At 39.9% G+C, this 24583-nt stretch overlaps 2 protein-coding genes and 1 long non-coding RNA gene across 5 annotated transcripts in view; 1 reads left to right on the forward strand and 2 right to left on the reverse strand.

The window, feature by feature from the left end:
• Window positions 1–135: 135 nt before the first annotated feature.
• LOC138964686 (mitochondrial ribonuclease P protein 1 homolog) lies at window positions 136–7585 on the forward strand. The gene is made up of 5 exons (XM_070336708.1): window positions 136–220; window positions 2017–2474; window positions 4822–5064; window positions 5640–6097; window positions 6584–7585. The coding sequence occupies exons 2-5, from the start codon at window positions 2082–2084 to the stop codon at window positions 6714–6716; spliced, it is 1227 nt and encodes a 408-aa protein (XP_070192809.1). The 5' UTR covers window positions 136–220; window positions 2017–2081; the 3' UTR covers window positions 6717–7585.
• Window positions 7586–8368: 783 nt separating this feature from the next.
• LOC138964687 (uncharacterized) lies at window positions 8369–12307 on the reverse strand. Its single transcript, XR_011455182.1, has 4 exons — window positions 12122–12307; window positions 11114–11199; window positions 10638–10719; window positions 8369–8926 (listed from the first exon to the last, which is right to left on the reverse strand). It is a non-coding gene; the product is annotated as an uncharacterized lncRNA (long non-coding RNA).
• A 1765-nt stretch (window positions 12308–14072) lies between these two features.
• LOC138964688 (AP-3 complex subunit sigma-2-like) overlaps window positions 14073–24583 on the reverse strand; it is a 14911-nt gene continuing 4400 nt past the window's right edge. Inside the window, exons 5-7 of one of the 3 annotated variants that reach the window (XM_070336710.1) lie at window positions 24311–24418; window positions 23184–23286; window positions 15907–16043 (exon numbers count right to left, since the gene is read on the reverse strand). In XM_070336710.1, the coding sequence (XP_070192811.1) occupies window positions 23200–23286; window positions 24311–24418 (195 nt within the window). In that variant the 3' untranslated portion in view covers window positions 15907–16043; window positions 23184–23199. Of the gene's footprint in view, window positions 16044–23183; window positions 23287–24310; window positions 24419–24583 lie in introns of all 3 variants that reach the window. The other 2 variants (XM_070336711.1, XM_070336709.1) reach the window with 2 other exon arrangements.

Consider the following 24583-nt stretch of genomic DNA (forward strand, 5'->3'; position numbering starts at 1 on the left):
TCGTATATTTTTCCACATTTCATTTTTCTTGTCTTATTTCAGATGACTTTTTTGTAGCAGAAAGTAATACGCTCGTTAACATGAGTATTCGTAAATAGTTTTATTCTCAATTGTTCAAAATGAGCTCATGCCAGACTACTCTTACAGCAGCATGTGTTCCCGATGTCTGCACTTGTTGTTGGTGTGACGCATTTTCGCATGTTATATAACTGCGTTTAAGGTGTGTAATCGTGTGTTCTTTTCAGTTTAAAATAATGTTACATGTACATAAGAATGGACTATTGTCTGTGTCTATCTTTTTTGTCTGATTGCAACATGAACATGGGACACATGCATTGCTAAAAGTAAAACTAGCATTTATAGCAGTCATTGAGACCGACAGGGTCAAAGTCATGAAACCCTGGCAAACAGCATCCCTGTCGTGCAACCGGTAAGCTTAATTCTCATGTTTTTGAGGTATCTTATTTGACATAAGGTGGCCTGGGGGAACTTCGTCCACTTCCTCCTTTGGGGGAACTTCGCCCGCACAGACAGTATCTAAACTGAGAGCAATGCTATACTGTATACATTCACCCATACAAATGAACTTTCCCAAACTGTTACATCACTTGCAACACTGATCAGGCCATAAATAAAACAAACCAATGGGAGCATTTCTTGCATACAGTGATCGGGAAACCCTGTCTGAAGTTTGCTTCCCCTTACCCATCAGCCTCCTTTGCGGTGTGTGCTAAGAATAGAGAAATCGGGTCAGAAACATTGTTCACCGGCGTCTTTTTTTTCGGATTTATATGATTGAAACCGTGTTTCTTTTGTTATCTTATATATTTAGCATACTTTATGAATGGATTGATGTCACTTATTAGAGGATTAACACATTAACACAAAGCACAGACTGAAATTAAGTGGTGAACGAATTTCGCCGACAAAAAACGCCGCTTGATTTGGAATTGGAGCAGTGGAAGGCAGAACGCTGGCAAATTAATGTATAATGTTTTTTTAAAGTTGCATTTTCATATGCACCTGCATAACATAACTTGTTTAAAGGCACAGTAAGTCTCCCGTAAACCATCACATATACTGTCAGGCTTTTACAGTACAAACACCCTTTCATTTAAACACTCACCGAATGGGAACATCCTAGGTGCCCTACGTAAAGAGCGAGCAATTTATAAAGAATTAATTTTGCTGATTGTCTCTCAGACAATCGGACCGTGGTGCGTTTTGGCGCTAGACCTAACTTTTTAAAATCTAAATAATAAATTTACAGCTTGTTACACAAACATTCTTAAATCATAAAAGAATGCTTTTTTCATCAAGACAAGATCAGTACAATTCGAAGTTTTGAAAGTTTGAAAAAAGAAAAGCCCGGAAGCAGGGTCACGCAAGGTCGTGGTTCTCGTAGCAGACGACGGTTTATGCCTATCGCTAGTTCCTCTGAACAGTCAAAAGCCATCACTAGAGTTCTTGTGAACTACAGCCGTTTGTTTCGTGCATAGTCAGAGGTACATAATAACGTGCTATTGCAGATGAGCTCACATCGAGTCGCATTCAAATTACTAACTGACGACTACATTGTGAAAAAGGGAAACTGGATCACACGGGTTCATGATGGCTCAGGGCTGAGATAAACCACGCAAAAATAAATTCTTTGAAAATTGCTCGCTCTTTACGGAGGGCACCTAGGATGTTCTCAAGCGGTGAGTGTTTAAATGAAAGGGTGTTTGTACTGTGTGTAAAAGCCTGACAGTATCTGTGATGGTTTACGGGAGGCTTACTGTGCCTTTAATGAAGCAATGGTAAAGCTGAAAAACTGTAAACAAAACTATTTACAACCATAGAAATTGATCAATCATTCAATGTTCATTATTTCTTCTTCTTCCTTTAATTTTTTTTTAGGATTTCAGGAATACAAAACATGTCTTTTTTTAGTTTTTTAGGCAGAAGATTTATTTGACTGGAAACCTATTTGAAAAAGAAAAGAAGTGATCGGTCAAATGTTTTCTCTGTGTGCAGGTTAATTAATTGACAGACATTGACCAAAGACTGCAATACGTGATTCTTGTTTGTAAACTTCAACCATGACAACCCTTACAGCAGTGAGAATCAGACTATCAAACTTTAATCTACTGAAACAGGTTAAATGTGACCCCTCCAAGGATCTGTTTACAAAACAGGCAGTGTGCATAAGATCTCCTGCAGTTCGCTCATTCATTTCTCAGCCGAGACTTTTTCTGGACGCAGCAAGTAGTGCTGAATTTCAGAATCTCAGACAGTGTCATCTTTGCCAAAAGCGACGTTGGAGTAATGTGACAGCAAATGTGCCCCAGCTGGATCTGGATCTTGAGGAAGAAGATGGATCTTCCCCCAGGGTCGATGCAACCAAGATCTTGCAAAACCTGAGCCCAGAGGATGCTCGGAAACTGAAAATCATCAAGCTTGAGTTTGATGTGATAGAGCAGATGCATGGAATGGTAAGCTTGCATCATGTGATTTACAGTCTTTGGATTGCTTCGATCTCTGTCTCTCTTTCTCACACACACATTCACGCACATATGCATGTGCACGTGCACACACCTGTAGGAGCCGTTGAATTGTTGTGCAGGCATGCACACATGTACACGCACACGCACTTACCCATGTCAGACCTGTTTACCCTCCCGGATTGTCCGGAATTATTACGGATTTTGGGTCTAAATTCCGGTATTACGGAATACTACCAAAAATTCCGGAAATTCCGGTCGAAAGAACCTTTTTTCGTGCGTGAAAATTCGAAGTCGAAATTTTGGTAGTCACCAGGACTGTGATTTCAAGGCTGACCAAAACAGCCTTTTCTGCGCATGTGCACAGCAAGGTATTTGTCGGATTCCGTGGATTTGAGATCGACATTGGTCCGAAGGGTAATATAGGGCCGATCTCTGTGGGGACGAAATGCCAACCAAAAAAGCGAAAGTTGCACAGAAATATCGGCAAAACTATTAAGTCAAGTGGCGGTGTCTGGTGAAGTTTAAGAAGAGCGAACCACATTCATTTTGGTGATCAACTTGAGATCAGTGCAACAACAAAGCTAGTCAGTTACGAGTCACGTCGCGGCACGTGTCCCGAGGTTAGACGCAGCATTAGTTTTAACAAAATGCAGTACACAAATGAACATGGAAACAAACAAAAACACGAAATTATGTTTGGCAAAACATGAGCCTGCTTCGCATCGAGTTTATTTGACCTAGGTCTCTACTTCCACAGAATCTCTCAGACCTGCGAACCGATCTCTCGCTACGGTCAGTCGCGCCAGAGACATAGATGTAGGTCTATGGTCGCGCTCATCAGTTACTTGGCTGTTGCCGAAATTCAAGTCTTTCTGAGTCTAAAACTGATCTCCATTAATATTTCTCCAATATAGCAAAGATCACAGTTCTTTGAATCGAAAAACTTACAAAAATTTTTTTAAATGAAATAAACTTCGGTCCTCTAAAATTAAAGGTAGCTTCTGGAGAGAGTTATTATGACTGGTTTTAATGCAGGATGTCTGATGTGACAGAATGTAAGGTGGTTTTGTTCACATGCATCTTCAAGTGACTGTAAATATTCCAAGGGCGGAGGGGTGGGGGTGGGGGGATGTTACAGGGGTTTCGGACCCCCCCCCCCCCCCCTTGCTGTCAAAAAAGCAAAAAAACAAAACAAAAACTCAGTCTGTGGGAAAAAAAACTGTCGGGAGCAGATCTATATCAATGAAGATAAATTGCCATTCTTTAATACTAACTTTAAAAGAAATAATGAGTGACTGCTGACACCATTATTTATCATGTTTAAAATCAAGGATAAGCTACAAATTGTTAATAAAATAGCTAAAATTCTTCAACCAGACCCCCCAACCCCTGGACCCCAGGTCAGTTGTACCCCCCCCCCCCCCCCCCCCCCCTTTAGCTCTCTTGCTCCGCCCCTGAATACTGTGGGTGGTTTGTTTTAGATAAAGTAAACTTGTCTTAGTTAACTTGCATATTATATATCAGGTGTCGTGTGTTTGTGTGTGTGTCATCGAGCTTCTGTGTGTGTAGTACTATACTGTTAAACATGGTTATCAATTTTGTACTTGTTTTGCATGGTAGCGCGCGAATAAACGTGTCGTTTAATCGTTTTCGAGCTGGTTTATGGTTGATAAAAAAGATTACTCAAAGATGCCTCAAATTACGGAAAAGTACCAGCTGCATTCCTGATTTTCATTTGGGGGGGTAAACAGGTCTGCCATGTAAGCATGCTGACACACACACACACACACAATGAAGAAGGTGGACGGAAGAAAAACACACATGCTTTGTTTTATTATTGTTGGATGCTTCAAAGAAAATCTCGTATCTTGGGTAATACCTTTGACTGAGTGCACATGCTGATGAGGCGCACAACCTATAATTACCGGCACGGTTGGCCTAGTGGTAAGGCGTCCGCCCCGTGATCGGGAGGTCGTGGGTTCGAATCCCGGCCGGGTCATACCTAAGATTTTAAAATTGGCAATCTAGTGGCTGCTCCGCCTGGCGTCTGGCATTATGGGGTTAGTGCTAGGACTGGTTGGTCCGGTGTCAGAATAATGTGACTGGGTGAGACATGACGCCTGTGCTGCGACTTCTGTCTTGTGTGTGGCGCACGTTATATGTCAAAGCAGCACCGCCCTGATATGGCCCTTCGTGGTCGGCTGGGCGTTAAGCAAACAAACAAACAAACAACCTATAATTCATTCAGATGAAAAAGTAGTGGTCTGATGATACATTTGTACATACTTTGATTCCAAGAAAACAATAGACATGAAACTAAGTCAGCTTTGTTCAGGTTCCAGAGAAGATGACAGACGAGAATTGGCTGGTGGCTCTGAAGATGGACAGTAAATCGAAACGGCAGCGCTACTACACCTTCTTGAAAAGAAATGAAATGAAGGATAATTCTCGGCGGCGGAAACAAGAGCTGAAACAACAGCAGAGAGCAGAGAAACAAGAGGAAAACCCTGAGGAAGAAAAGGAGAGTGTACCCAAGAGCACCCTCTTCATGACAATTTATAGTGCTACAATGCACAAGGTACTTTCAGAATCTGTTTCAAAATCATACTCTGGAGATCTTTTTAGAGATAACAGTTCATTCTGAATCTCACACTTGAAGTATAAGAGAGGGATGGTTCAGGGGATTGGGGTGAGAAGATGAAGAGAAGGGTTTGTGTGTGTGGATGGGTGTGTGTACATCTCTTCTGTTGTTGACATGTGTATGCTGGCTATTGTTGATGCTTTTCACGAGATTTTGGGGATTTTCTTGAAAGGTGCACAATCAACATAAATGACGCCAAGTTTAAATGAAATACGATCGCTCTCACAGAAGAAAACGAAAACATTAGCTGTATAGACTTGTATGGGATAAAATACAATTTTATTGTATCAAAAATAAATTGGAACCAATGGTAGGTTATTGGAACGTGTAATTTATGACAAAACAAGACGTTACATTTACAGTACGTCGACATGTTTACTTTAAAGACCATGGGAGGACGTACTGTTAATGTAAAAGTTTGGTTCTAATTATATGTTCCAATAAGATTCTGAAGTTTGGAAGGTTAGCAGTCTTTCTGTTTTTGAATTTTTATGTATGTTTTGTATTTGCAGGCAGGAAACCACCGCCTTGCTCATGCTATGCAGTTTGGCCAGCCCCTCATCTTTGACATGGACTACGAACAGTACATGAGACATCAGGACTGTCAGAACCTCGTCAGCCAGTTGCTTATGACCTATGGCAAGAACCGCGACTCCCCTGATCCCTTCCACTTCATATTTGCCTCCCTTAGCCCCAAAGGCAAGGTGTTTTCCATGCTGCAGAAAGCTAAAATGACTGGCCAGCATTTCATGGGGACCATGACGGACAGAAGTTACCTGGACTTGTTTCCACGGGAACAGCTCGTGTACCTGTCGCCCCACTGCCGTGAGACATTGAAGGAGGTCAATGCGAATGATGTGTACATTATTGGGGGTTTCAACGACAAGTCTTGTCAGAAACCTATTTCACTGGCCAGGGCTAAGGAGCAGGGCATCCGCACGGCCAAGTTTCCTCTTGATTCGTACCTGTTGTGAGTGATGAATTTTTGTTGTCGTAAAACCTCTTATTGTTAGAAGAATATAGTGTATTTCTTTTTCTTTCCATTTGGCAGGAAGAAGCGTAGTGGAATTGGAAATGAATTTTGTTTGTTTTGTAAGAGGACGTTTTAAAGGTTTTACAACTGTACAGTAATTGGTAAAGCTAAATACGAGACTTCTTGCAGACAAGTTACTCAGTTGATGAACTTTTCAGAAAGTACTGATGTCCAAATGTGTTGTTTCATGTGGGGTCCAAGCCCTCACTCTGGAACAGGTGATAGTGATAGTTCTTTCAGACACTACTCATTTGATGGACTTTACAGAAAGCATTGGGGTCCATTTGTGTTGTTTCAGGTTGGTTGTGGGGTCAAAGCGCCTTACTCTGGACCAGGTGATAGTGATAGTTCTTGCGTGCATGCGGACACTACTCATTTGATGGACTTTACAGAAAGCATTGACATCCATTTGTGTTGTTTCAGGTGGGGTCACGGGTCCAAGCGCCTTACTATTGACCAGGTGTTGGCGATCCTTCTGGAACAACGCAGAACCAAGAACTGGGAGGAGGCCTTCAAAGTGATTCCCAGGAGAAAGCTTAACAGAGAAAAATGTTGACGAGGCCTACTTGGAACTGCGTTTTTTTTCTCATTTAATTTTGATCAGGAATTGATCCATGTGAACATCAGCACACAGCTGCTGTTTAATCTGTTGTCACTGCAGTCCTTGATTGAAAATGTGACTTATGTACAGTGAGGGTCTATTTTGCTGACTAACAGTAACCAGGGGCTCACATCCACGTCGGACATTGGACATACACGGATATTTTTTCCAAATGTCCTATACATTTTTCATGCAAGAGGACATATATGAATATCCTATTGTTTTTGTCACAAAGTGGTCATTGTCCGATTATCCTTTCATTTGATCCGGACATTGTCAGTACTTTCCAATTTACAGTAGTTTGATTTCCTATTTTATTGATATTTTGCGAAGCGATGTGTCTCTCCAAGCAGACGAAACTTGGAGAGACTTTATGTGCTTTTTATAGAGAAGAGCTTCCAAGGGTCGCAACTCTGAATGCTCTAAGCCGGTTGACAGTTTTATTTGTTCTGTAACGTTTGTGACAAGAAACTAGTCAAGTTTAATTAAATTTACGTTTTGTTGCGGGGAAAAAATGTCCTATTCATTTATTTTTGTTCAGGACAAATGTCCTATCACTTTTGCATTGTCCAGGACATTTTTCCTATGCCACCTCTCATGGATGTGACCCCCTGAGTAACATGCTTAAAATGTGAGTAAGATTTTACAAGCTTTGTAATTTGTTTTAAGCGCATTGAAGAGTTTAATACTCACCCACACAAGTGAATTTGTTGGCAGTCCTGTGTTTTTCTAAGCTGTTTGATTGTGAAGAAACATATTTCATTATCCGTAGCATTTGGTGGAATCCCAAGTTGCAAATGAGCAGAGTATAATACGGAATATGCTATGCTGATTCTGTGTGTGTGTGTGTGTGTGTGTGTGTGTGTGTGTGTGTGTGTGTGAATGGGTGTTGGAAGATTAGTTATTTGAGGCAAAGTTGCATCACAGATCGAAAAAAAAGTCATTGGTCGTTATCAAAATTAGACTGCAAGTCATCATGTTAACTAAACTATTCCACTAGATGATATTCAGCCATGACTGTCAGACGATTTCAAGATCATGTGAATCCAAATTCGGTCCCTCTCTAACTGCAAGATCGCATAATTTGTGATTCTGTCGAGATGAAGATGACCTTTATTCCAGGCTTTCAATCATGGATAAGACGAGTCAAGATGAAGATGACCTTTATTCCAGGCTTTCAATCATGGATGAGACAAGTCAAGATAGAAGATGACCTTTATTCCAGGCTTTCAATCATGGATGAGACGAGTCAAGATAGAAGATGACCTTTATTCCAGGCTTTCAATCGTGGATGAGACGAGTCAAGATAGAAGATGACCTTTATTCCAGGCTTTCAATCATGGATGAGACGAGTCAAGATGAAGATGACCTTTATTCCAGGCTTTCAATCATGGATGAGACGAGTCAAGATAGAAGAATGTCAAAAGCCAAATGTATCAATTTTATGGGACGAAATTAAATACAAGTGTGATATACCATGACATTTTGTGTGTGTGTGAACCATCTGGGAAGCATGAAATTCAAGCAATATGTTACACTTTCATCAGCTTCACAAGTGCATGTACACTCTTTCTGCATTCTTCCAAATGATCCTCCAGCAAAGCAAAGTAGATTTGTTCTTTATTTCTTGAAATATAGTTTGTGGAGAAAGATGAGCTCAAATACTGTGTGCAAGTCATCTTTTCAATATCGATCGAGCACATGCCAGTGGATGTAAAGTGACTTTTATGTAAACACTGTATATAGGAATTCCTACAGGACCTGTATCCCAGGATGAATGCTCATTCTATCACACATGCATGTATGCATGCACACACACACATTCTCTCTCTCAGTCACACATAAACATGAAGGCACACATCTGCAATAAAAAGAGTATTCTTGACATTCACACACCAAGAATAATGTACAATGTAATTAATCCTATTCATCAGATCTTATTATTGGGAACACCCCCCTACCCCTTTGAAACCATAACCCCAGATCTATTTTAAGCAATGTATAGTCAAATCAACTACATGTATAACACCACTTTTATTATCGTTTGTTTACTAGCTTGCATTTATTGCACACTTTCTCACTCATTCAAACGCTTTGGTGTATATTCTTGAATGTCCTCATAGAATGGTGTGTGTTCATAAACAACATGTTGGTTCCATCAGGTCCTGTTAACAAAAGCAGAACACCTCAAATTAGTTACCACCACAATTACTACCACAATTAAAACCGGTTTAACACACACAAACACACACACCAGAAATCAAATTGCAATAAACATTGAAACCCAGGAGTATATCATTTTAGCAACATTGTTACATTTTGTTCCTCATGCATACATAGACCTATGATAGAACTTACTGTAAGCAGTCAAAGTTTATTCTGTTTACTCTAGCATATAAGTTTGAAAGGTTTTGTTCTGTGATTTAGGAGGAGAATCCAGGCTTTCTGTAATTTTATGTCGGCTTTGGTTTGGTACCTTATGTGAAAAGACAGTCTTAGTTCTTAACTATGTCAAAATCAAACAAACACACAACAAAAATAGTAACGGTTTGCAACAGGCATGGATCTATAGGAATTATAATTACTCCCCTCCCCCCCCCAAAAGTCACTTGTCAGTTGACTACGTATGGGGATTATCCCTTGAACCCCCCCCCGACAATACAAAGCTTTTTTTTTTTATATAAATCAGCGATGGTCATGATGGGCCAACAACAGTTGTACATGTACACTGAACAACTCCATAAAAAAGTCACTTGTCAGTTGACTACCTATGGGGATTATCCCTTGACCCCCCCTTGACAATACTAAGCGCTACAATTTTTTTTCAGTCATGGTCATGGGCCAACAACAATGGTACAGGGTGACCCCCAAAAACTGCAACACTCAAACATGCTAATAACTTCTACATCGGTTAACCGAATCATTTTATATTTTGGGGACATAAACTTCAGCCAATGCATGACCCTTCCAGAAAGTGACATTTTTACATTTGAAAGACTCTGACTTACATGCAATTTCAAAATAACTTGCCAAATTCGGGGATTGACTCAACGGTACGAGGTTTGAAATTGAGCGGTAGCCAAACTAACCCAATTTTAGCTCTCCAGATTGTTACCTTTGGAGTTGTTCGAATGACATAATCAACATCAGACAATCAGTGACTTGAATACAGCAATGAATCGCAGGATCACGGCATTTCCCATGGATGAATGTGTTTTTGTCATTGATGAATTTTGCGCGACATTGCGCAAGTGTAACTTTACAAAGAAGGGGTTAATTTTTCCAGTCATTTGAGTTTAGCAAATATGTTCATAGTTGTTGTGCATGAACTTCAGTTCGTCCACGACCATTCAACAAAGTTTCGAGTCTGTAGGTAAAATGGTCCGACATTTACCGTTTCTCCAAAATGTGTTCCAAATTACACCTCCGAACTTGTCATTTGCATGAAATCTTTTCTGTCTGGGGATTGCCCTGAACCTAGCTGTAACTTTTTTCTTCAGATCACTGATGATCTAGAGGTGAAGGGGGTGTTCGTGTATACTCAGACATTCAGATAATCCAAAAGGTAAAAGTCTGGAGGGTTTAAATCAGGTAAGAATTGCTACCGCTCAATGTCAAATCCCGTTCTGTTGAGTCGATTACCAATGGAAACTTTTTGTTAATTTGCACAAAAGTCAGAACATTTAAAGTACAAAATCGCCACTTTGTGGAAGGGTCATGCATAGGCTGAAGTTTATTTCATCCAAATGTATAGTGATTCGGTCAACAGATGTAGAAGTTATTAGAATTTTTGAGGGTTGCCTTTTTTGGGGGTCACCCTGTACATGCACAATGAACAACTCCATAAACAGAGTCGTCTTATCTTACAACACGCACGTCTTGGCCTCCTCCCTGGGACACTTGCACCTTGCCTCTTTAGGGACATCTTTGAGAACTTGATCCACATGCTTTCCGCAGCCTGAAATCAAAGTGTTTTGTGGCCATTACTTTCCTCTGCGCTACTGCATACCTCAACTCTAGCAGACGACAATAAAAACGTACTGTTCTGGAAAAGGTGACAGCATTTGGTGTGTGTGTGTGTTTGGATGGATTGCAAAAGTATATATGATTACTCAGACTTCTGTTTGCCCCAAAACAAACACACAAACACAGAAGTCATCCACTTCTTTTCATGGGAAACAAAGAATACCACAGTAGCGCACAGCTAAAGTACAATTGACTGCTGAAAAGAAAATCAAAACATGAAATCGAAAAAGTGCTAAGTTCGATGTGATGCACGAGTATGACATCATCTAGAGATGGGACAGACAAGTTCTGTAACACACATTTAATTAAGGATTCCGGTCACTAACCTGACCAAGAAGTCTTCCCACAGTTTGAGCATGTTGTTTTAAAGCACATCTTGAATCTTCAGTCTTGTTTCAGTCAAGCAGCAAATCTGCAGCACAAATACAAAAGTTTCTCATCACCAAAATGCAGTCAGGCTCACATTTACTTTGATAAAACTTGTACTGTGTCTTATGAACCTGACTGTTGATTATTAATTAGCATGGCTAATACTTTTCATCAGCATATTTATGTTTTACTGACATTAAGAATAATAAGAAAAATAATGATTTGACAATATGTATCCTCGACACACCTGAAATATCAAATCTCAGTCTTTAACACAAAAGATAAGAGTCTAGAAACGCTCACACACACATGCATGCATGCACACATGCACACTCCCACACACACAGAATGACACATTATGCATGGATGGCTTGAACGCATATTGCAGAATCAATTTTCTGAAATTGCTTAATGCATTTTAGTTGTTACATTCAGCAGCTAGCCCTTACTCTTGGATTTAAAATAGGAGGGAAAGAAGGATAATACAAAAATGCATTGAAAAAAAATCTGTTTTGTGCAAACTGATAATATATTATACCTGCATGGTGTGTGTGTGTGTGTGTGTGTACGTGTCAGTGTATCTGTGACAGTGTGTCTGTGACTTTCAAAATAATATTTGCTTTCGGCGCTGTATTCTAATGCAGCACTGTATAATTGATGTACGAAATTTCAGAATACTGTTTGCCAACAAACAATTAGACACTCACAGTCACAGTACTTTTAATGGCACTCTTTCCCACTGGTCGACTAACTCAGTCTGCAATAAAGTAACATTACCAACTCACACACACACACTCATACACAGAGCGTCCTTCGCTTTTGCTGATACAATTCACGGAAGATGATTGAAACAAAACAAAAGAGTGGAAAACACACGGACACATTGTCACTGTCACTGTCCGTGATCGACTGGCAGTCTTACTCTTAGTCTTAGTAAATAAACTTACCAACGATTCGTGACTTACCACAATGAAAGCTAGTGCGTTCTCTCGATCTCTGCTTGGACGAGTGTTCCAACGTGGTGCCGAATCGAGTCAAGGGCAATCAGGTTGTCAGTTGCAGCCTTTGACCCGTAGTTCTAGATCGATCACACAATGCATAGTGCTAAATCAGCCGCCGCTTGCAGACGAACGTGTTGTGTGACAGGGCACTGCGCATGCGCGAAAGTCACAGGCACATGAAATTGTATCATATCATCCTTAGGTCAAGACTGGAGTTCTAACAAATAAACACGTACACAGCAACAAAGTTAACATTACTACTGGGTTTCCTTTGTAGTGTTCTAATGTTGTTAATTTTTAGAAATCAATGATCACTAATGCAGAATTCAAAGTGAAATGACTAGCTCAGTTTGCCGCTTTTATTCTAAGTTTATTAAATTTGGTTAATTGAACATTGATATATATGTTGTATGGTGATTGTATTAGTATGCCTTTTTGCTTATGTTTTTTTTAATTCTGTTTGTGTTTCTAGTTTTCATATGCCTGCATTTGTGTTTGTATTTAAGCTTGTTATTTTTAGTTTGGCTACCCAGCCCACTGTACTGAAGCCAAAACTTGAAAATAGAATCTCATAATAATGTCTATGTATGAAGATAATAACACACACAATAGGGGAGACCGGGGCTAGTCCGCCTACTGTTGTGCTTTACAGTAGCATAACTGGCGAGTTTGATGAACTAGAAGACTGATTTTTTATTTTACATCAAGACAAATGTGTAGCTGATATCAATGTGCAGACAGTTTTTATGTGCGCATGAACATTTCTTGTACATACTGCTTTAAGTAGACCTACCCTAACCTAGGCGAACTTGCCCCAAGTCGGGGTAAGTCTGCCTACAGGGTGGGGCAAGTCCGCCGCTCTCATCCCATAGTAGGTACAAGACTAGTAGTGGGCAAGCTTTATACACAGTGACACACGCACGCACGCACACACAGTCAGTCAAACAAGCACCCGATCAGTGGGAAAGCTTTTTTTAATTCCCTTCAATATTTAGGTTCAAAAATGCCAATGACAAAATTCAAAAGAATGTCGAAAGAATGTAACACTAATCGGCGTCAGTCTTTTTTAGACATGAATCTGCAATCTTTACCATCGAGAATAGATGGAGTCACCATCAGAGTCACAGTTATGGCAGATGTAAACTGGACCGTTTCCCACACCTGCACATTCGTCATGGCGAACATGCCCCATGACAAATAGGCGGACTTGCCCCCGCACGGGCAGGCAACTCTAGTGCCAGATAGCGAGCACAACATGGGAAGGAAGAAGCAAAACTTTCGTCAGAACTCGACCTTAATTAACGCACTTTCACTCGACACCAAGACTAAGTATTTGTTCTCAGAGGTAATGCATCAAAACCTAAGTCAACTCCTATGCATTCATGTTACAAAAATGAAGAAAAACACTTTTTGTGACCTGTACTCACGATATATGGGCGCGCAACCTCTGAACTTCTGCAGGATATGGCGGGAAGAAGGGACACCACTCTCACATGATGTGAATCACTAAAAGGTGGCAAACGTAAGAATAAACAGACAAAGACGGATGTGCCCCGGGGCGGACTAGCCCCGGTCTCCCGTAACAGAGAGAGAGAGAGAGAGAGAGAGAGAGAGAGAGAAAGAGAGAGAGCGAGAGATAGAGAGAGAGAGAAAGAGAGAGAAAGAGATAGAGAGATAGAGAGAGAGTCTTTTTTAAATGTCATCATGAGACCTCAGGCAGGTTTACAAGATGAGTACAAATAACACAAGACAAAAGACAACAAATCACACAACCAGCCATTTAAGGAGACATGCATACCCATGTTCACACAGTCAGACTTATCTACTCAACCCCCCCCCCCCCCCCCCCCCAGATCATCCACCCTTCTACTCCCTCAACAACCCCCCACACACACACACACACACACAAGATATGTCATTGTTCATATACTTTATTTACATTGATATCATCACCTTCATGATTGAAACCATGCGCTGCTTTAAATAACAATGCTTGAAAGTGAACAAACACAAAATAAACACCAATACTGTGCATATATATCAAAGCCCTACAAAAAAGAAAGAAAGAAAGAACTTTGTGTCTTTGACAGTGTTTTGTATTGCAGTTATTTGGGTAGGAGAAAAAAATCAATTATAATAAACCTCTAGCACACCGTCTGATTAAAATGAATCATCAAAGTCTGATTTCATAACTGAATCTGGAAAGGAAGAGCAAAACAACTTGTTGGTTGGCAAAAATCAAGTTAAAAGGAAAAAAACCGCCTGTGTATGTCCTAGACACTGACCACATATGAACTGAACAGATCTTTGTATACAAGGATAAGCAACTACCGTAAGTCTTAAATTCCCAATCCACAATTGTTTTAGCAATTTTTTTTCTTCTGTTCACTGCATATGAGATGAAGTAAAAAAAATTTGGTCAAGCTTTCAAAATCATCAATCTCATTTGAAATAATATGTGCTGCATTGAAACGTACAAACATTGTTTCTGGTTTCTGCTGACTCTTCTTGAACAATATCACTTACCCTCCATACGAACATCACTTTACATAACTATATATGTACAACAGAGGCATGCAAAGAAAATCCTATTTGACTGATCATTTCCTTAGACAAATGCACAAAACTAAGAATGAACACAAGGAATGCTGGATATTTCATCAAATTACATCAAATACATCAATCAAAGCATCATTGGCGGGTTTGGCTGCTCAAATTAATGCTCATATTTCTATTGGATGAAATGGGGCTGTGGGCCATATATAGTTCTCATCATATGAAAAGGGATCCCTTTCGGCGTTAATGGTGAAACCTAAAAACTTCTTTCAAATCATTGAAAACTTTGCTGTTGTTTCGGCAGATCTGCAGGACTTTTTACATGGTGGGGGAGAGTTGTGATCAAGGTCTTCCTTAATGTTTGCAAAATTGCCGAAACTTCTACAGGCATTTTCGCAAATTTGCCAAAGAAAATAAATACCAGCAACATCCATGTATGAAACGATGATTTGGCAAGTCATCGTCTAATCTGTAATTTGGCAACCACAAGTCAAGTTCATGTATCATCAACATCTTACCATCACTATTTAAAGGGACAGCACACTTGGGAAATGATCATTTGAGACATTTTCTCACTTTGAGTTGCGATCTTTAAGCAATGACACAACTCTAATTGCACGTGTTTTGAAATGAACTATGCGTAAATGTTGAATGGTGTTACATATTCCACAGCGAAACGATCTTTACGAAAGATTGCATATAAACCAAATGATACCCCCGGAATATTAAAGAAGGAACTGGGAAAACCATGGCTACCTTAGAGATGGTCAGAGAAAATCCCTCTTTCATCCCAATCCTACAAGCCTTGTCGGGTGCAAAAACTTTCATCTTTATTTAATGGCCTTACAATCTACAGACATCTTTTTCCAAATTTATTACATCTTCAATGTACAGATAAAACCAAGAAAATCATGTAGTCACCGTTTGAACAGATTTTCAATGAAACTTCATGATCATGCTTGCATGCACACATCATTAGAGATGTTCAAAACGTCAATAAACAGTTCAACAAAACAGACACTTTTGGAACGAGACATACTCACATGTAAACCTATTTTGAACCAAACATCAACAAAATATATCAATGAACATTCAAAGATCATAAACCCGCACTGTGCAAAGTGTGGCACTTGTAAAATGATACCACGACGATGAAATGTGTACACAGAAAACGAAGCTTATGAATGAGAAAACTGAGCACTCTTGTTGACTAGAACTTTAAGTTGCCAATCGATGGAAGGTCTGGCAGTTTGATGTCTTTGAATTTCTGCGGAATGTTCATTTCTTTCACCGCTGAAACTGCTCGTGCAGGGGCTGCTGAAATTCCAGCCTGAAAAAACAAACAAACAAACAAAGAACATAAATGTTGAGTGTAACAGTGTATTTATAGGAGATATAGAAGCGCACTAAAGACAGTACACATTTAGTCCGTGCACAGGGCTGAGAAAGTATGTCTTGACTCATTTACGAGGCGATTGGCACTCTTTCGTCGTCTATAACTCAGATCATAACTATAGCCGATGTTATTTTCTCTGCCAAGTTACGTCCGAAACAAGCCCACTTGACAAATCACACTCATTAAATCCAAACCCTCGTTCAGATAATCTCATCTCGGGCAGTGTTTATTGTGACATTATAGTGTTGTTGTTGTTGTTGTTTCTTTCTCAGTTCCTTTCAGGCCCGTCAAAACTGGCTTAGTGTGAATAAAAACTTCACCGCATTGTTGTTTTCCTATCAGATAAACTGAGAGACTTTACGCACGGTTGTTAGATTAACATTTTGCTTGTCACTCTTGCTTATTCATTTTTGGCTCACGTAAGTGTAGCCTATGCGATGCTAACTTTTGTCTGTCTGTGCGTGCGTGCGTATGTATGTATGTATGTATGTATGTATGTATGTATGTATGTATGTATGTATGTATGTATGTATGTATGTATGTATGTATGTCTGTGGTAGAAACTTTAACATTTGACTGAACACCGAAATACTAATTTTACCTGGTTATTATTTAAGCAACAGCTTCAAAGTATTGAAGCAATGATCAACATTTCGTCGGCACGTATGTAGTTAAAGTGTGTATCCAAAGAAAACGGGTGGTGAGGGATTTTGGGGGGGTAAAAACAGGTGACTGGTTTGTGTCGTGTGTGGTATGTAGACCAGGTCAGGGGTCAAGGTTAGGTCAGATCGCAAGAAGGATTGTGGTATAGATACAGTTATCACCGAGCTGCAGTTCGCCGATTCGGAGAAGACGATTTTACATTGTTCGGTTTCGTAGCTCCAGAAAAATAGATAAAGAAGATACCAAAGGAGATTTCCTACAGGTTAATCTGCACAGCGTGTTTCCAGTGTCTGCGCGAGGAAGCGCAGCACTGTCGAAAGCGCAGTGTCGATCTGGCCATCTCAGGCAGTCGTGTCCCCGTAAGTAGGCTACAGACAGACAGATCTAGATCAAGTGTCTCGCACTCTTGCACCGTGTCACCTATGCTTACTGTGTGTGTGTATGTGTGACGGAGTGATTGAGTTTGTGTTACTGTTTGTTGATTTCTTACGTGAGCCTTGAAGGCTTCGCCTCTTGTTTTTTAAGTTATGGAAAGTAAAATAAAAATTCCAAGCAACCAAAAAAAAGAGAAAAGAGGGACAAGTTGTGTGACCAAGATCAATAGTAAGCCCTCTTTAATTAATGACAGTACATGCAGGGCACCCCACTGACGCCCCACCTTGAGGGTCCCGGGACCCCCACTTTGAATGTTTAGAGGATCATGGACCCCCTTATTGGAGTTTTAGAGGGTCCAAGGGAGTCCAGGGGCCCCAGAGCACCTGGGTACTTATAACAAGTTGTGATCACGCTTAGTGTTCAACTTTGTTGAAATGTCAACCTTGTTGAATGGAACACACACACACACATACACCGGCTCGCTCGCTCACACACACACACACACACACACACAGAGCTCTCTTCCACTGTGCTTGAAAACGGCACACTCATTTGGTCGGTGGTGGTGACAATTTTTCCCTCTATTAGTTCGCTGGATCTGTGTCACTATGTTTGTTCACCATTGAAGGTACCGGCATGGTTTTGCGCTAGCTACCCGTGCTTTTTAGGATCATAACCTTTGCCAGGCGCAGCAACATCTGCATCTGCTTCAGCCTCCTATACGATGTCGTTCCCGCGTGAAATTGGCATAGATGCTTGCTCTAGACAGCTGACGACTACAAGTCGGAAACATTACCTAAAGTACGAATGATAACAGAAATTTAGTGTATCCCGGGACCCGCATTTTTTAGGTTTAGTGCGTCCCCAAACACCCTCCATTAATTTCTAGTACGTGTTTTAGGCGTCAGCATAAAATCTCCATCCTTGAGTTATAAACTTTGTTTGTTCGTTCCCCCATGTGTTTCCCAAAGAAATGCTAATTTCTCACCCAGGAGGAAGTTGAAGCTTAAAGCCCTCACAGGAAATCAGTACCTACTATTATGGACTTGAAATTGATATGATGAGAAAAAGAGGGAGGGGGCCGTGAGATTGGAGATGATGGGGAAGGGCCTGTAAAAAGTTATAGGTCATTTGATAAAAATGGAATGAATTGCAGGTTTGTACCACTTCACCGTTCAATCTGGGTAACAGTACGTTAAATTGGGCCTGGGCCTTTTAAAAGAAATTTACAGACCTGTTTACCCTAAACCCGAGGCAAGAGTACTTTCCCAAAAAGTTGAGTGTATTTTTCAAAAAGTTGGTGTACTTTGCAAGCAAAGCCATATGGGCTAGGGAAAATGTACGCGTGGGTGCAAACGTGTTTGTGTAAGAATAGCATGTCTTGTGAACACCTTCAGAATTTAACTCCTTCCAATACAACAGGGATAAAACAATTTTATTTACCTGTCAGTTTATAGCATTATAACCAGTGTCTACCAAACAGATTGATAATGAAAAGATGAAGTTCGTGAAATAACATCTGCGGTTGACATTGCTTCAGCGCGGACTAGCCTTTTCTTCTGGCAGGATTTGCTTTTCGGGAATGAACTTCATAATTCCTTGGCAGCTTTCAGCGGATTTCTTTGCAGCAATCTTGTCCATGTGAGTTTTGGAACTGCAGTGTCGTTCGATGTCATATTTCCCAGCATGGGCAACGGAGAAATCTGATTTACAATACTTGCAGTGTGCATGACTTTTTCCCATAGTAGACTCCACAATTCCTGGCTCTTTCTTATATTTCTCCCAGAAAATCTGCTGCTTCTGCTAAACGGGCACATTTTTCCGCTTCATTTTGCCACGATTGTCCAGACGATCGCACGTGCCAACAACTGAACAAGGTTTCCACAGCTAAAGACTCGCTGTCATGGTTATCTCCCTTCGACCGAAACCGGTATCAGTTGTACCATTCCGTAATCAGCACACAAACACCGGAAAACGTATTCTAGACTTTTTCTTAGGCGTATTTTGTGCGTGTGTCGCGTATTTGCGTACCGATAATAATTTGGCGTACAAAATACGCCCAAATGGTACTAGTAAACAGGTCTGAATTTAGCATTTTCAATTTTGACATAGGGATAACAAGTCGCGTAAGGCGAAAATACAATATTTAGTCAAGTAGCTGTCGAACTCACAGAATGAAACGCAATGCCATTTTACTCGTAGCATCGTCAGGCCACCGCTCATGGCAAAGGCAGTGAAATTGACAAGAAGAGCGGGGTAGTAGTTGCGCTAAGAAGGATAGCACGCTTTTCTGTACCTCTGTTTGTTTTAACTTTCTGAGCGTGTTTTTAATCCAAACATATCATATCTATATGTTTTTGGAATCAGGAACCGACAAGGAATAAGATGAAAGTGTTTTTAAATTGATTTCGACAATTTAATTTTGATAATAATTTTTATATATTTAATTTTCAGAGCTTGTTTTTAATCCAAATATAACATATTTATATGTTTTTGGAATCAGCAAATGATGGAGAATAAGATAAACGTAAATTTGGATCGTTTTATAAATTTTTATTTTTTTTTACAATTTTCAGATTTTTAATGACCAAAGTCATTAATTAATTTTTAAGCCACCAAGCTGAAATGCAATACCGAAGTCCGGGCTTCGTCGAAGATTACTTGACCAAAATTTGAACCAATTTGGTTGAAAAATGAGGGCGTGACAGTGCCGCCTCAACTTTCACGAAAAGCCGGATATGACGTCATCAAAGACATTTATCAAAAAAATGAAAAAAACGTTCGGGGATTTCATACCCAGGAACTCTCATGTCAAATTTCATAAAGATCGGTCCAGTAGTTTAGTCTGAATCGCTCTACACACACACACACACACACACACACACACACACACACACACACACACACACACACACACACACGCACGCACGCACGCACATACACCACGACCCTCGTTTCGATTCCCCCTCGATGTTAAAATATTTAGTCAAAACTTGACTAAATATAAAAAAGGGATAAAATTCCAGACCAACCTTTTAAAATTGACAAACACCACAGAATTGTAAAAAAAAAAAGGCAACCGAAAAGGCACTGTACAATACATGCATACATACATTTGTGTTGCTTCGCCGTGTCACAAGAACAAAACATAGACAACACATATGCATGTTTCATTATCCACACTAAACTTTTTAAGAAATAATACGAGTTTTATTTTCTTAAAAGTTTCACTAGTGTCAAAATATGTCGGTATAATTAACAACTTCTGTCTTCAGCATGTATCAAAAATGTCACGTTATCAGAATGTTATCGTTCACATTCCCCGCGGAGAGACTGTACCAAAGACTGTAGGACACCGCCTCTCTGCTCAGGAATAGCCGACTTTTACAATGGGCCACTGAGAGAGCCCTTTAGTGGCAGAGGTGGGATAGCTCACTTCACTGTGGCCAACTTTTGCCTTGAAAACAACAGCAACAACAACAACAACAACAACAGCACTTTTTTGTATCCTTTTCTAATTTTCAACATCATGTAATGATTTACCCACCGTTAAATAAGTTTGTTTGCAAGTTTTATACGGTATTTGAAAGAAAAGGATACTTGTGTTGTCGCTGTATAGCAAATGTTTTTGCAGTGGATCAATTGTTCAGAATTGAATAAGTAAACGAATAACAAATACAGAAATTAATGAGTAAATAGGATTGCACAGATAAAAATGCCCATAAAACATGGTGGTTTCCCCTGTTGCTGTAAGCAATGTTCTCCAGAAAATGTGAAAGCTGTTTCAAATTGTTTCTTTGTTTATTTTCTTCCTTCTCTGTCTACAAAAGAGATGCTGAATGAATAGGGAGAATAAATGTATGAGTAGATCGAAACAATAAGTAATGAAAATATGAAAACAAGAAGAGCAAACGCTCGATCGAGTCACTTTCGCAGTTCTGAATATTATATGAGGCATCAGATGGACAGGAAGAAATTGCTATTCACAACACAATACAGATGTAAATAATTTGATGTAAAGAATAATCCTATAAAGTTTGAATCAAATCCGATGAATAGTTTCAGAGATATGATATTTCAATTTTTTTCCTTCAAGACATACCTGTGACCTTGAAAAAGGTCAAAGGTCACCAAAGCAGACGTCAAAGTGTAGAGGTCACTGGGAGTCACGTTCACATAAAATTTGAGCCCGGTCACTTTTATAGTTTCCGAGAAAAGCCCAACGTTAAGTTGTGTGTTGCCGAACAGAAAAGGCTAGTTATCTCCCTTGTTTTTCTGATAACGTTCGTAAAAGGCTACAGATGTAAATACTTTGATGTAAAGAATAATCCTACAAAGTTTCAATCACATCCGATGAACTTTGTCAAAGATATACAAGAAGAGCAAACGCTCGATCGAGTCACTTTCGCAGTTCTGAATATTATATGAGGCATCAGATGGACAGGAAGAAATTGCTATTCACAACACAATGAGTCACGTTCACATAAAATTTGAGCCCGGTCACTTTTATAGTTTCCGAGAAAAGCCCAACGTTAAGTTGTGTGTTGCCGAACAGAAAAGGCTAGTTATCTCCCTTGTTTTTCTGATAACGTTCGTAAAAGGCTACAGATGTAAATACTTTGATGTAAAGAATAATCCTACAAAGTTTCAATCACATCCGATGAACTTTGTCAAAGATATAAAATGTCTAATTTTTCCTTTGACGCTGACCTGTGACCTTGAAAAAGGTCAAAGGTCAACGAAACCATCGTTAAAGTGTAGAGGTCATTGGAGGTCACGACTAAACAAAATATGAGCCCGATCGCTTTGATAGTTTCCGAAAAAAGATATAAAATGTCTAATTTTTCCTTTGACGCTGACCTGTGACCTTGAAAAAGGTCAAAGGTCAACGAAACCATCGTTAAAGTGTAGAGGTCATTGGAGGTCACGACTAAACAAAATATGAGCCCGATCGCTTTGATAGTTTCCGAGAAAAGTCCAACGTTAAGGTGGTGTCTACGGACGGCCGGCCGGACGGCCGGACAGACTAACACTGACCGATTACATAGAGTCACTTTTTCTCAAGTGACTCAAAAAACACTACATGAACAGATTTTTCATGGGCTAACTCATATTGATTTTTCAACAAGAAGCACAATCTGGAAGATGAGATCGGAAGCGTGATCCTTTCTTCTTATTTGTTTTAAATTTAAATCCTTCCAAGCGTTATTGAGTTAATCAACTTGAAACAAATAAAAATAAAAACAAAAACCAACAACAAACATGCAACTTAATTTTAAAAGATAGGTGAGTACACATCCAACAGCAATTTTGTAAAATAAACCGAACAAAAAGATACGATCATTTAACGATGTTTACACTTCGAATCGAATGCGAGACAACATTTTGACAGTATTTAGCTGCGTAATGGGGCCACCTCATCGACCACTCCATTCTCGCTACACTGACTGAAGCCACAGGCGTTGAACATGCCCATATTTTGAGGCAGATTTTGCAAGGCCATGCAAGGTAAGGCAGATTTATCGCACGACTTTGCGGCAAGGGCAAGTCGGCTATTCTACAGCTATTTGCTCCACTGGCTTCAGTTGCCAAAAACTCGAGGCTCAGAAACAGGGGTCTGGATACTCGCAAATAAACTAATTTACTTTTAGGCAGCAACTATTCACAGTTAGATTTTAATAATAGTATACTATTATACACCATATTTTGATGTATTCTGTTATTTATTTTCCTTTTACTGTAACACCTTTAAATTAAACAATTAAAAGGTTGTTACCTTGGCTGAACTTAGTGTTCATAGTTTTATTTTCTTCTTCTGTTTACTCATTGATAAATTGCTCTTGAAAATTGTTCCGTAATATGTACATGCATGCATAATTGCATTCCCCTAAATCATGTCGGAGTAGGGTAACTTCCCTTCAAGGAAAATCAAGGTTGTTAGATGTTTTGGGGGGGAAAGTTCAGAAAGAAAATTATTGGGTTGATTTTAAAGTCAGAGGAAATTTCTGTGCACTTGCAAATCTAAATGTTACTCACTTGCCTGTTGCGCTAATTATTGGAAGGGTTGGAAGGGTTTAACTTCTGCATCCCTGCAAAGGGGAGTAAACTTCACACCTTCAAAGCGGTGCATGTTCATACCCTGTGGATTAAAAACAATGGCTACATTTCTATTTTCCTCTTGACTCAACCAGTGTTTATGGGACCTTTTCAGCTTCAGGAGGAACCACAGTTGCAATTTTATGTGACATGGAATACTGAGTTATAAAAAATCAAACAAACAAAAAACACAACAGAAAACACAACAGGAACCAGTTTGGGTAAATTCTTCATCAACATTCAATCAGCCTGTCGCCGACGTCTTCAGGATGGTAATTTGCAAGTCAGGAATGACTGCATGTGATCACATGTACAGTGTATTGTCATAATGGATATATTACGTCATTATCTTTCGCGTGCGCTCAATCTTTCGAGTTCTCTCGCGTTCTGTCTGGTCTGCCTGTCTCTCTCTTTCCCCTCACACACACACTCTCTCTCTATCTCTCCTTTCCTTCATCTTTCTTTCATTCGTATACTCGATATATGTCTGTTGATACAAGCATTTGGTATACACTTTGATTGATCTTTCACTGAGGTAATGAGAAAAATGTGTTTTGTGACATACTGCTCTGCGAGGTAGTTCGAGAGTGAGTTAGTAGTCAGCAATTTTGCAGTTTGTTTGCGGTTCGATTTACTTATGAGTGTTTGGTTTTGCCTGAAGCGTTATAGAATTTGTTGTTTTGTAAACTATTTGTCTGTGGAGGAGATTTTGCATATTATATATTTGAGGGGGTTTAAGTTAATTGCAGCTTGTAAGTAGGCTGGGAGAAGTTTTGAAGCCCTCCCCTTCCCTTCTTCCCGTGCTGCCAGAGCGGCATTTCAATTGGTCCCGTTAGCTGTGATGTAGGATCAGGTCCTGTTAGCTATAAAAGCTGGGGTATCTTCATCCTCAGGGGGGGGGGGGGGGGGGGGGGGGGAGTTGTTTGCCGTCTGTACGAAAAGCATCAAGCCTACTAATGCAGTTTTTGGCACTTCTTCCCTTGAGTTGTGGTTTGTTTGTTCTGAAAAGACTTGAGCCTACTCATCGCCGATGCTTACGTCGGGCCAGGACACAGAATAAAAAATACCTCTTGTTTTTCCAGTTTGGCCTGCTCTTCGATGCGTGTGATGATTTCCGTCATATTGGTTTCCAGCACCATACCTCCCATCACCAGCTCTCCCAGAATGTAGTGTACCTGTAACATCATCAAAATCATTGTCTTCTTATTCGTCTTCAATAACTATTATAATAACAATTAATAAAGAACAGCATCTTTGCATCCCTATTACCAATGCTCAGAGCTACTTTATTACCATCACAATACACGTCACCGTCAAAACCATCAACCTTTTTAAAGCAT

This window comes from Littorina saxatilis, linkage group LG4 (assembly GCF_037325665.1).
Source record: "Littorina saxatilis isolate snail1 linkage group LG4, US_GU_Lsax_2.0, whole genome shotgun sequence".
Classification (NCBI taxonomy): Eukaryota; Metazoa; Mollusca; class Gastropoda; order Littorinimorpha; family Littorinidae; genus Littorina; species Littorina saxatilis.

Coding starts and splice junctions, on each gene's coding strand:
- LOC138964686 (XM_070336708.1), top strand. CDS start 2,082: ATGACAACCCTTACAGCAGTGAGAATCAGACTATCAAACTTTAATCTA. Junction 2,475..4,821: donor TAGAGCAGATGCATGGAATG/GTAAGCTTGCAT, acceptor AGCTTTGTTCAG/GTTCCAGAGAAGATGACAGA. Junction 5,065..5,639: donor ATAGTGCTACAATGCACAAG/GTACTTTCAGAA, acceptor TTGTATTTGCAG/GCAGGAAACCACCGCCTTGC.